Consider the following 12,085-nt stretch of genomic DNA (forward strand, 5'->3'; position numbering starts at 1 on the left):
AGAGGAACAAGCATTGTTCTTTTTCTAAATTGATTGGTTGCTAAAAAACACATTCATTATCTTCAATGGTTGTGGCACTTAGTTGCAAAGAATATTGATGCAAATAATATTCTTCGACAGTGCCAGGTTGGCTCCAAATTCAATGGGACCAAAAACAGCAACCATACTTTAATCAGTAACTATATATATATATATATATATATATATATATATATATATATATATATATATATGTATAATATAATAAAAAAATTCACTGTCATTGATATTTAATGTGAAATAATGCTCCTGCTCCTGCATTTATCTCGTTAGTTTCCCAGCACTGTTGTCAATTTGATCTGGAACTTGAAGCTGCATTAAGGTCAAGCTCTCATATGATCGTCAAAAGTGATGAGAAGTAATTCCTTCCTCTGCCAGCAGGTGGAGGGTAAGTTTTCTGAAGAAACATCTCACTCTTGGATTTCAGCTGCCATCAGGTGATGCTGTCTTCTTCCACGAGGTAGCATGATCATGCAGCATCTCTGCATTTCTTCATCTGATGAGACAAATCCACTGTTCATGTTAGCTAAAATCACTTTCTCATTACTGAAGTCATGTCGTAGCCGATCTCAGTATTTCTAACTAGGACAGATGCTGAAGCATTGCTCTTACAATGACATTTTTTCCTGATTAGGCCAGATAACACCTATTTATTTATGAGGAAAGTTGATAGAGACACTTCTTAAGTGCAAGGGTAAATCGTAGAAGTGGTCTTCTTTTTGTCGAACATTTATTCCATTAGCCATGAGACTGTATATTAATAACAGCGGATAAATCCCTAGAAATTAAAAACTTAAATCTTGCAAATATAACGACACACAACAAAAATGATGCTGCCACCTTAATACTCCATAACTGCGATGATGTTCTGTGGATTGAGCATTAGAACTAATTTAAAATTCTTGCATTCTCTTTCTAATCTTTAATTTCGCCTCAACCTTCGTTTCTGAGCTGCGGAATTGTTACCTTATCTGTGTAAATATAAAAAAACATTAAAAAAAAAAAAAAAAAAAACAGAGATCGGAGAGAGACTTAGAGGTGAAGTGATAAAACTTATTTGGCTTTAAAGAACGTACCTCTTGAAGGCAGATGATGAAAAGGGGGAAAAATGTTTCCCACCAAACAGGGAGTTCCTCTGCTCCTGAGATGATTCCTTTGTTTCTACGGTAACAGGCCTGTACTCGGGTATTTGAGCAACTTGAAATCTTTGAATCAAAAACAGAAAAAAAAAACATGTTAGATTAAGCAATACACCAAAATGTCAATCGGAGAAGCTTTCAAACAGATCAGATCACAGTCGAGCCTTCTCATGCAAATTAAAGAAGACTTCGATCTTAAAGTGGAAACAAGTAGCTTTTAGCATTACAACGTTTTCTTTTTTCACATATGTTTTATATGACATTTTATTGAAATTATTTAGCCTTTCTCACCTGCCCACAGACAAGACCTCTCCCTCCTTCTTCTCCCTTCCATCAATGTTATCCACTTTGCTCTGAACAGCTTTTGCCACCACAGTAGCCTGTGTGTGGTGAGTGTCCACACTAACCCCCCCCAGGAGGGGGTTCTTCTGCTGGTCGAGAGTTTGGTCCAATGAGGACAGAATCAAACCCTGCGGGGGCTTCAGTGGGTCTTTAAGAGAATCCAGGGGAGGGATGAGAACAGGGGGCCACTTTCTATGGGCACAACGGGAGCAGCGGTAGCCATGTTTGGGGGCCAGACCAGAGAGGCCTGATATGGTGTGCAGGTGGGACTGATGGGGGCAAGACTTTGGGGTGGAGCGGATGGTGGACAAAGGAGACAGCATCGGGAACCTGCGGGCAAAGAAGGGCAGGAAAAAAGACAAAGTTTATGCAAATGTGGGTTTAGCCACAGGATGACTACAATCAGAAACACAGAGTGCTTAAGCTTTGATTCAGAGCTGCATGCATTGGGTTTTTGTAATCCTGATTATATCAATTTCTTTTCTATAATGGGTCACCTCTTTTCACTCTCCCTCTCTGCAAAGTTTAGAGTCTGGATGATCCGCTAATTTTGCTTTGTTGTTGTTTTGACCGTATCCCTAAAGAGCTCTACCTGTAACAGGGGTCTGCAAACCTTTACAATCCAAACAACCATTTTTGACTTCATCCTAGCTAATAAACAGCAGCAAAAATATTTCATGATGTTTTCTACAAAAAGAAAAAGATAACTTATATTTAATCAATATCAACCACAGGAGGTTTGTATTTTTAAACAATCACCATGTCATTTAAACTTTTAGGTTTTAAAACGAAGGAGAAAACATGCAAGAAAATATATGTATCTATTACATTGGGTTGAGAAAATGATGTTTAAAAACCAACATTTTTCCCCATAAAAAAAAAAATACTAAATTATTTTGTGAATTTAGAAAAAAAATAACTTAGCTTAGTTAATAAAAAGCTGAAAATATTACATCCTTACGTGACCTTTAAAAAAAAAACAAAAAAACAATGGTAACTTATTTGTAACAGATACTTAATACAGGCTGCTGATATTTTTTTAATATCATGTTTAAATAAATACAAAATCCCACAAATATATACAAATATTTCTGTTTTTTTTTTAATTCAGTGCAATTAGACAATTCAGCATATCTAGTGTTCAAAACATTAGCTGGCCCGCCATCATCTTTAACCAAAGTCATTAAGATACATCGTTAAGTGTCTAAAGAGGCACTTGTGGCCCCAGAACCATAGGTTTGAGGCCGCAGACCTACAAGGTCTGACTAATGCAGGAACACTGTTGTGTCAGAATAAATAGGTCATCATCACCGTGTCAGGTCTTCTGAACACTCAAGTACAAATCCGCTCATCCATGTCTCAAACGTTTTCAGTCATATCAGAAATGAAGGGATCCCCTCCAAATTCCCTCAAAGTTGGGAGCATGAAGTTATCTGAAATGTCTTGGTGTGCTGCTGGAGCACCAAAGATTCCTATGTCTGGAGCCACAGGACTGAGCCAAACTATAGAAAAAACTCATCCACACCATAATACTGTCCCTGCAAAACAATAAAACAAAACCCAGAGATTGTAGGAAGAAGAACAGGAAGGTGTTATTCCTCACTCAAGAGAATATGTCTTCGTTCCTCTACAGTCAGTGGCAGAAAGATTTACAGCACTTCATTCCACACTTTGCATCACGCATGGGGGTGTCAATCCTAAATTGGTTAACATCTGCAGGCCATCTAAAGTCTGGAGGTCTGTGCATATTTTATCTGTAGAAATTTGATGTATTATGCAAACGGAGGTTTCTGCACTAAATGTGTGAGTATGGAGCAATTTGAATGTTGAAAAGAAGTTCAAGTCTCTTCATTGTCATTTAGTGATGATGACAGGAGAGAGCTAAAGAGATGAATGCAGCTGTGTGCTTCTGTTATCATAACAAGCTGTTGGGAAACCCCCCACCCGTCCTCCCACACCCAAAAAGAGCTGCCCATCTGAAATGTTTCCAGAACTGTGTAGGCATTGTCTGAATGGGCGAGTGTGTCCGAACGTTCCTGAAACTGTAGCGGCTGTGTGTCTGTGGCCGCACACAGCCCCTTAGACCCGTTGCTTTAGTATTGATTCACACAGGTTTTATACACTAAAAGGAACTGGAAAACAATTCAAAACATATCGGATAATTGATTTAAAAAAACAGAACATTTTATACTGGTTTTAATTTGGTTTGATGACTTTTTCTGGAAGTTTCTATTTCTTTTTCAGGGTTAACCATTCTCTTTCAGTTTATCATGTTGGATTTTTTGTATTTTGTCTGAACAGCATTTTGGAGCAAATCAAATTGTCTTAAATGTGCTAGAAAAAAGATTTAAAGCTTATCAAATGTTACATTCAAATGTCAGAAGGTAGCAACAGGATATATATTTCAATATGCAACACATTGCTGGAGTCTAATGAATCTAAATGTAACTCACTGAATGAGAGACAGCTTTTTGAAATAAAACAAACTATATTCTATGCATATATAGTTTATCCAGTTTGCAACATTTGATTTATAGGCCAGCATCAATGAATTTACGTAAAAATTATTGGATAATCTGGAGTAAGATGGGCTGCAAAGGCTTGGATTCTTCAGCAGAATTAAAAAAATATATAATCCTGATTTGTTTCGTCTGAGCTAAACTACATTCAGATTTCACAAGGCCTTTCTAGAAATTGTTGCTGGATAAATTTTTAACAAAGCTTTGAGGAAATTAAACAATAGATCTAATGGAGGAGAATGTAGTGGTGTAAACTGACAGTTTGTAAACTGACTACATTCAGTTCTGACTAATCACCACCAAAACCAGGCTTGGTCGTGTAAATGTTGAGACTTTGATAAGTTATGTGCCCACCAGTGAGCTCAGTGACCGCCTGACTGTTGAAGTCTCATAATTGGACAGTTTTTATGACAGCGAAAAACCTTCGCTGCAGACCTGTGGGGGTGAGTCAGCGCCAAGCGTCAAATTGCTGCCTGCCTCAGCTCAAAAGAATGCAGCCGATGCAGCCAGAAGTGTAGAAACTGCTTTGGGATTTTATGTTGTTTTTATCGGCAAAGGTTTAAGAAAAGTGCTAATAAAAAAAATACTTTCTCATCTCAGCAAGTTGTGATAAATCTAAACAACCCATATGAACAGTCTGCTTAAAAAGATTAAATAATAGTGTCTGGTTTATGTACCCTCAGGGGGAGGTATAAATAATCCTCTTTTTTAATGCTGTAGGGGAAGAGTTACGGCAGAGAAGTTGACTTCTTGTTAAAGCTGACCTAAAGGGGCATGACTTAGTGAAAGCATGCAAAGATTTGGAGGTGTGTGAAACTGTGTTTTTCACATACTTGATGGATGAGCCTTTGCTCGTCTGTCTGCTCTCGTACTCCAGTAGCAGTTCCTCCAACGCAGCAGCATTTTCTGAAACAAGGACACAAGATAATCTTATTGGGACACAGTTAGTACACTGAACCAACCAAATTACATCATGTTAATATCTGAAAATGTAATGTTAGTTAAAAGTATGAAGTGCTGTGAAAATATATTTACCCCATAAGGCAAGTCTTCTATTTTATTTTTATTTTTTTTTTAAACAGTGCCTCATTGATATGTTTGAATATTATATTGATAGAAATTGAGTAAAAATATAAAATAATGATTTCAAAATATGCAAAAATTAAATCACAAAAGTATGGAGGACAATATGACCACCCCTAACACTGAAAAAACATCTAGAAAATATACAAGACAAAATTTTAAGCTGTTATTAAAATAATAATAATACAATTGTGGGGATATTGTGGAATTTGTTTGTCCTGTTATATGTTCTTTTTCTTTTGTAGAAAAACCTAAAAATAACTGTCATTTAATTTGGAACCTTAGGCTGAAGTTCCCTCGTGTTAGGAGGAAAGTGACCTGAAGCAAAAACCAGTAAGTCCAACTCTGAATGGTTAAAAAAAACAACCTAATGAAGTCAAAGTTTTGACTTTTAATCCAATTTAGATGCCGTTGCGAGGCCTTTAACAGGCCACTTATGCTCAAAACTCTTCCTCTGTTGCTAAGTTACAGCAAACCAAAAAAAAAAAGTGGGACAACATTTATTCATAATAATGTATTTTTACACAATACATTCTTTTTTCACAAAGGTGGAAATAATCTGAAAAGTGAACCTTCAAATTTCTTGCGTTATTTCTGTTTGGTATTAACATTAGTTATATTAAAACATCTAAATGTGACAAAAAAAGAACAAAGAAAAATAATCTCTCTGGGAACAAATTACATTTTATATTTCAGTATTTTATTTTCATATTAACAAAATAAACATGTAAAAAAGGAGCTTCTGGGTTCACCAAAACAAACATATTTCCTATGTGTGACATTTTTATGGTGAATTTCCCCAAATGGGCCTAAAGAGATGGTAACAGCTAATATTAGATCATATTACCTTTCTTCTCTGTAATGAGGCGAACCAAAACACTGATTGTGTCTTCATTCAGGTCATCAGATATGTACGGCCAGTCTTTACCTAAAGGAGCAGGGAAATTATATTAGCAAGGCAATAATGAAAAGGATAAATTGTCTTTACTATTATTTTTTTATAACTCTCCAACAATCTTCTTCTAATACAAACAGTTTGGAAACTCTAAAGCTATAAGGATTTAAAATTTTTTAAGTGTTACTAAATAAGACGTAAACCTGGTGTGTTAAAGTAATTTGAAATCATTTCACAAACCACGAAATGGAAGAAAGACATATCACTGCAACACTTTCAGCTAGAATCTTTCTTAAGATTTCCTAAAGACTGCAACATTTTACCACTAAGTAGGAAACAAAAGCAAGTGTTTCCTACTTTACTGCCAAATAACTGTTTGCAGAACAAAGACAAGTTTCTAATGGAAGGGGGTCCTTTATACGATGGCCGTTTTTAGCTGATATTCAACTAAAAGCATTATCAATGCCAAATATCCACCTGTTAAACTCAATAACTACCAATGCGGTAGGCATACACATTTGCATTTTAAGAGTGTTTCTCGTTTAACTTCCTGGGGCATTTAGCTCTGCTGCAACAGAGAACAAGTGGAGACTGACTTTCCATGGTTGCTTTTCTCACTCATTTATTTCACTGTAACAGTGCTACAGTTAATGTACACAGAAAAAGAACTATTTTAGCTTTTTTTTGCTTGTGTAAAAATTGTTGGGTAAGGTTGCCATTAGATTAAGCCACCACTAGAGGGCGCTGCAGATCTAGCAGCCCACCCAACTTAAACACTGATGACTCCAACCATTAAAACCAGCATGATAAAAATCACCTGCAAACCCCTTTAAGGTATTTAAAATCTAAATAATAACTTTTTGAATTCTGTAAAATATTCTTCCATAAATCAGGGTAAACATAAAGTATATTTAGACTTTCTTTTTTAAGAAAGCCAAAATGCACCCATTCAAAAATAATGAGACATTACTTTGCTTTATTGTAAATTTCAGTGCAAACAGTATGTCTGATGAAGAATGGGAGAGCATGAGATAAGTACAAATAATAGAAATATCTCCATGGCAACCCACTACCACCATCCCTTAATATAGGAGGACAGTGAGGCAGCTGAGGGAAGGCAGTGAGGGCCTGTGGGGGACAGAATAGACTCACTCAGCAGTTATCCTCCATTCAGCACTGCTGGAGCACACAGAGCTCAGTGTGTTGGTGTGTGTGGTGGGAAATGCCAGGCGACGCTGAGCCTACTATGAACTGTGTCTGTGTTGATTGGAAAAGGTCTCTGAGTGCTCGTGTGTGTAGAGTTTTATTACTGCTTCTATATCAGGAGCATTAAGCTGTTATTACAGTATAACAATAGCTCTGTTTCTGCAGTCGCTGTTGCTATGGGACTACAACAGAGTCACTTTTCACTCTATGAAAGTGACTTTGTAATTGTATGCTGCTATCAACGCCATGACTCCATCAGCAGATGGAGAACTGCCAAATGACTTTCAATAATTTCACTACACCTGAGCCTATAGCCTCCCTTTAGGCTGAGGTTGTCAGAGCTGCCAAAGCAGCTGGCTTGCAGTAGGCCTAATTCATCTTAAAGCGTTCTTTAAGAAACAAGGAGGGACAGATCCCTTTCTCACCTTTTCCAGTTTTCCATTATCCTTACCCAGCACCTTATGTAACCACCTCCCTTTTGTCCTTTATCTCACTTACGGAAGTTATATAATTAAATGTATTTATGCAGAGCTGCCTAATGGGCTTATATAGTGGTGCAGTAAGAAATTAAAAGCAGAAAATCCAATATGGGGTTTTTAAAATCACATCTTGAATCAGTTTTCCATTTATCCAAGTTAGCAGCCTTTCTGTTGCTCTAAAGTCAATAGAATGAGTCTTGGGATTGAGAGCAGAGGCAATTAAAAGAGTTCTTGGCAAAGAGAGTGAAACAGAAGACATTAACAATTTGGTAAAGGAGCCGTTTGAATTATTGATCTGCCTGAGAAAGGAGAGATGGCTGGACGGCGTCGGGTTCATGGCTCACTGAGAGGGGAGCTGAACCTCATGAGAGTCAGGAAGGTGGATCAATGGAGGGGAGAGAGAATGAGGGTATTACAGACATAGCAGGAGTCTGGGGTTTCCTTTAACAGGAAAATTCCAACTGTGAGGAAATGTAAAAACAAAAAAAGAGACATTGTTGATACCTGAATAACACCTACATGACACCCTCCATGCTCATAAAACTACTTTAACTACATTTAGCTGTCATTTAGTTAGTATGGTGAGTTGTCTGTCCAAGCCGACTGTTGGTGGCTTAATCTGTCTACACAAAAAGACATGAAAGAAATAAAAAAAACAAGATGCCTGTTTAAAGTGGACACGCCTTCATTACTACATTATAAAGTATGCTCTTTCATTTTGTTAGAACTTTTTCATTATAATCGTCTTGGAACTTTTTCCTGATATTTTCCAGCTACTTCCATATTGCCTAAAAAACTGTTTCCTTCATATTTAACAGTGCAGTATTTATCTGTTTCAATAAAATGTGACCTTTTCCTACATAAACTACTTTGACTTCTGATACTGTTGCTTGCTCTTATTTATCTTTTATACTTAATTATTCTCTGACCATCTTAGGCCAAAAGTTTGATGCTTGGCCAAGTATTTAAAAAATGGGATTAATCCTAACCACTAAATTCAAAATGAAAATACTCTAAAATAAGATGCATAAAGTTCTTCAATCAAGTTATTTGCTTAAAATAAGGTATATTTCCACTGCAAGTAAGCTTGATCATGTGCTATTAGTTACATGGAAGACCATGTGTGCAAAACAAATGTCTGTTTCACTCAGAGTTTGTTTAAATGAAAGATGTAAAGTACCTAAAAAGCAGCAGATGTTGTGCAGACGTAAACAGCCTTTAACAGGATCTGTCCAGCTCCCAGCTGACGCTCCTACTACACAGCACTCCTGCTAATACTCATTTGGCACTGCCTGGCACCATCAGGTGAGAGCAGAAGAAGCCAGCTTATCCAGCTTTAAATCATGTCTTTCAAATGTCCTCTTTCCTCCTGGGCAACATAAAGACCCTAATGAACAGCCTTTAGCGGTTGATTATTGCATCTAAACTTTACTGTGTGGTTTATGTTATTAAAAGAGCTGCTGAACTCATCTAAACTCTGAAACATGAGTCAGCGTCCAAACCTTTTTATTGTTTCCTAGATAAGATAAGGCATTTTGTGAGAAAAAAAAATCCTTGTGTCGTCAGGGACCAGGGGAAAATTGGGTGTTATTTGCTACATTATATAAAAAGTAATGTAAGTAACCTGGAAACTGTGATTGCAATGTGAATGAGTGCCTCACATCAATCACTCTATAAGCTCATCTACATGTATTTGGATCAAAGGCTGAGAATGACATTCAGATATAAATCATTGAAGAGGAAGTTCTTTGGAAAGGAGACAGGACAAAGGGCAGAGAGTGGGTGTGATGAATCAATATTTGCTGTTTATCCTTTTTCAATCATATGCTGAACTTTTAATGCGTTTTGTATTGATTTATACCTACCTTGTGTTTGCATTGTTTATCTTTGCTTTTCTGCACCGTTGACTCTTGAACTGGGATAAGAACAAGCCTCCACTACATCTGATCTGACCTCTTTAGATCTCCCTACAGCACTGAATCCATGATTTTATCGTTCTATGACATAAATATTTTACATATCTGCCTCTCACCTTCTTTCTGAGGGGTGGCAATCTCCTCATCTCTTCCTTCCTTCTCAGCAGTGCAGTTATATCCCTTCTTCTTGAGGATGTTGCAGATCAGGATGCCCAGCAGACCCATAACGCAGAAGACGGGCACCAGGGCAAACACTGCATACTCTGCCGTCTTTTCCTCCGTACTCCGAACCACCGTGCTGTTGGTAGGTCCTCCTGCCCCACTGGAGGGACCTTTTTCTACTGTGCGAACCTTTCTGACAAGCAACTCTGCAAGAGGATGTAGAGAAGGATGGAAAGACGAATTAAAGGAACAGATGGATAGAAACATTTGGAGGAAATGACAAGGTGCAGGATCTCACTTTTCAAGCAGGGACTTCCCTCATCTGGAGAGAGAAATCTGAATGAGAAAGAGGAAAAATGTAAGTCAAGTAGGTTTAAGCTGCTATTGAAGCAAAAAAAAGTGAGGGAGCAGTTCTCACCCAGGAAGACAGTCTCCACAGACAGTATCTGAGGTCTGAGTGCCAGAGGTCTCCACAGTTCTGCCCAGGATCTCACAGGATGTGTGTGTACGGCAAAGCTCAGAGTCGACTGCATCTGAAAAGCTTCCAGGTTGGCACGACTGACATTTCACTTCTTCAGCTGGACTCTGGATCTGCCCACAAGGCTGCAGAAAAATAAAACACTTTAAAACTCTGAGTGGAGGACTAAAAAAAGATACAATAAATCCCCTTTGTTTTGTAAGAATGGCTTAGAATGTTATTGTCTTATATTTTTACTAAGCAGACTATATAAAAGTTTTTTGACAATAATTAGAAGCAATAAACAGATGTTTGATTGCAAAAATACTTGATATAATTTAACCATACTGAATCTTGGAAAAGGTATGGAGAACCTTTGCAATTTTTCTTATTTTGTCAAATATTATAAACCCAACGCTAATGTATCTAATTTTGAGGAGCTCCAACAAGAATTGCTGAAAGAATACATCAATAACCCCTGTTTCTAGTCTCTGAAAAGCCAAGCGAGGAATATGAAGACTTTAGCTGGACCAAACTCGAAAATGCACTCTAAAATAAAGATGCTTCTCCAGCCTTAATGAATTGATTGAATTGGTATCAAGTAACTAAATCATGTTTGCCCATTTTTGATTTATTTAAGTGTTCAAATTATAAGCCTAATATATTAAGTTGAATAATATGTTTAATTACCTGTTCACAACTGAAGCAATTCATTTAAGTTGGAGCTGCATTTTCCTTTTAGAGTGTGCAAAACACCATGAGTGGAAGAAAAATAACATCCTATCACCCTCTGTATGATAAAGCATTGTGGTGACAGTATAATGCTGTGAGGAGGTTTTTCTTTAATATGAGCATGTCCAATATTTATGGAAAACTGTATGATGCAAAATAAAGGGCAATCCAGGAAAAAACATGGTATATTTGGCAGAGCCAAGATCTACATTCTGTCGGTTAAACCTCACCAAACAAACAACCGGAGCTATGATGGGATGCTTTAGATCAAAGTATTCTTATTGTTTTAAAATGGCCAAAAATGTTAGCCTCTAAATATGAAAAAACTGACGTCTAGTATTCAAGCTGTAAATGCAGCAAAGTACCCACCTTGGATGGCTCCTGGCCTGGAGGGCATTGCAAACACACACACCCCTCTCCCCACTGACATTGCACCACTGCAGTTCCACCACAGCCAAACATCTAAAAGATGCAACAATCAGAGTCAGCGGATGAGCAAACACATTTGCAAACTTTAAAGCACATGCATGTGATGTAATCTACCATGAGGAGGACGAGAGTTGAGCAGCAAAGGTGGTTCCTCATCATCTTCAAAGTGTTCCTCTATGTGCATATGATCTATGGGAGACGAAACACAATAAACATAAGTGTGCTGCAGTGCAAACACACAGACAACAGCTAAACGCTTATGGAAGTTCACAATCAAAGAAAAAAAAAACAGCTGAGTCATTTATTAAAATAATCAAAAGTGGAGTGACTCTTGCAGGAGAGAGGTATGAAGCACCTACTAAGCCTGTTAATAACATTTACTATGAATCAGGACCTTTTTGTGTCCGCCCGTGAATGAAGAGGATTTTCTGTTGCTATATTTGGGCTTTAAAGATACTCACACACACTTCATGCAATGATTCATCCTGCAGCACATTTATTTGAAAGAGACATGCTGACTTTCTCAACATGTGACTTCAACCAACCCCGAAAACAGTGATTTCGGATGTTAAGCTGCAGGTGTGGACATTTAAGATTCAGAGATTGACAGATTGACAGAAAAACATCAAACGTGCAAATCATTGATGGTTAAAGCTGTAAAATGTGCAGCAGTAGCTCTGTTTTTAG

The 12,085-nt window shown here is 37.4% G+C and overlaps 1 protein-coding gene across 1 annotated transcript; it reads right to left on the reverse strand.

Moving 5' to 3' along the window:
• Positions 1 to 258: 258 nt before the first annotated feature.
• relt (RELT tumor necrosis factor receptor) lies at positions 259 to 11,441 on the reverse strand. The gene is made up of 9 exons (XM_015389315.1): positions 11,339 to 11,441; positions 10,199 to 10,383; positions 10,079 to 10,116; positions 9,735 to 9,986; positions 5,970 to 6,050; positions 4,873 to 4,945; positions 1,470 to 1,850; positions 1,116 to 1,244; positions 259 to 535 (listed from the first exon to the last, which is right to left on the reverse strand). The coding sequence occupies exons 1-9, from the start codon at positions 11,429 to 11,431 to the stop codon at positions 532 to 534; spliced, it is 1,236 nt and encodes a 411-aa protein (XP_015244801.1). The 5' UTR covers positions 11,432 to 11,441; the 3' UTR covers positions 259 to 531.
• Between the last annotated feature and the right edge of the window lie 644 nt (positions 11,442 to 12,085).

The sequence above is a fragment of the Cyprinodon variegatus genome, unplaced genomic scaffold, assembly GCF_000732505.1.
Source record: "Cyprinodon variegatus isolate N-32 unplaced genomic scaffold, C_variegatus-1.0 Scaffold454, whole genome shotgun sequence".
Classification (NCBI taxonomy): domain Eukaryota; kingdom Metazoa; phylum Chordata; class Actinopteri; order Cyprinodontiformes; family Cyprinodontidae; genus Cyprinodon; species Cyprinodon variegatus.

Excerpts from the sequence above, each read along its gene's own strand:
- relt (XM_015389315.1), bottom strand. The coding sequence starts at position 11,431 with ATGTTTGGCTGTGGTGGAACTGCAGTGGTGCAATGTCAGTGGGGAGAG. Across the intron at positions 10,117-10,198 it reads TGTGGAGACTGTCTTCCTGG|ATTTCTCTCTCCAGATGAGG; the intron begins GTGAGAACTGCT and ends TTTCTCATTCAG. Across the intron at positions 1,851-4,872 it reads AGCAAAGGCTCATCCATCAA|GTTCCCGATGCTGTCTCCTT; the intron begins GTATGTGAAAAA and ends CTTTGCCCGCAG.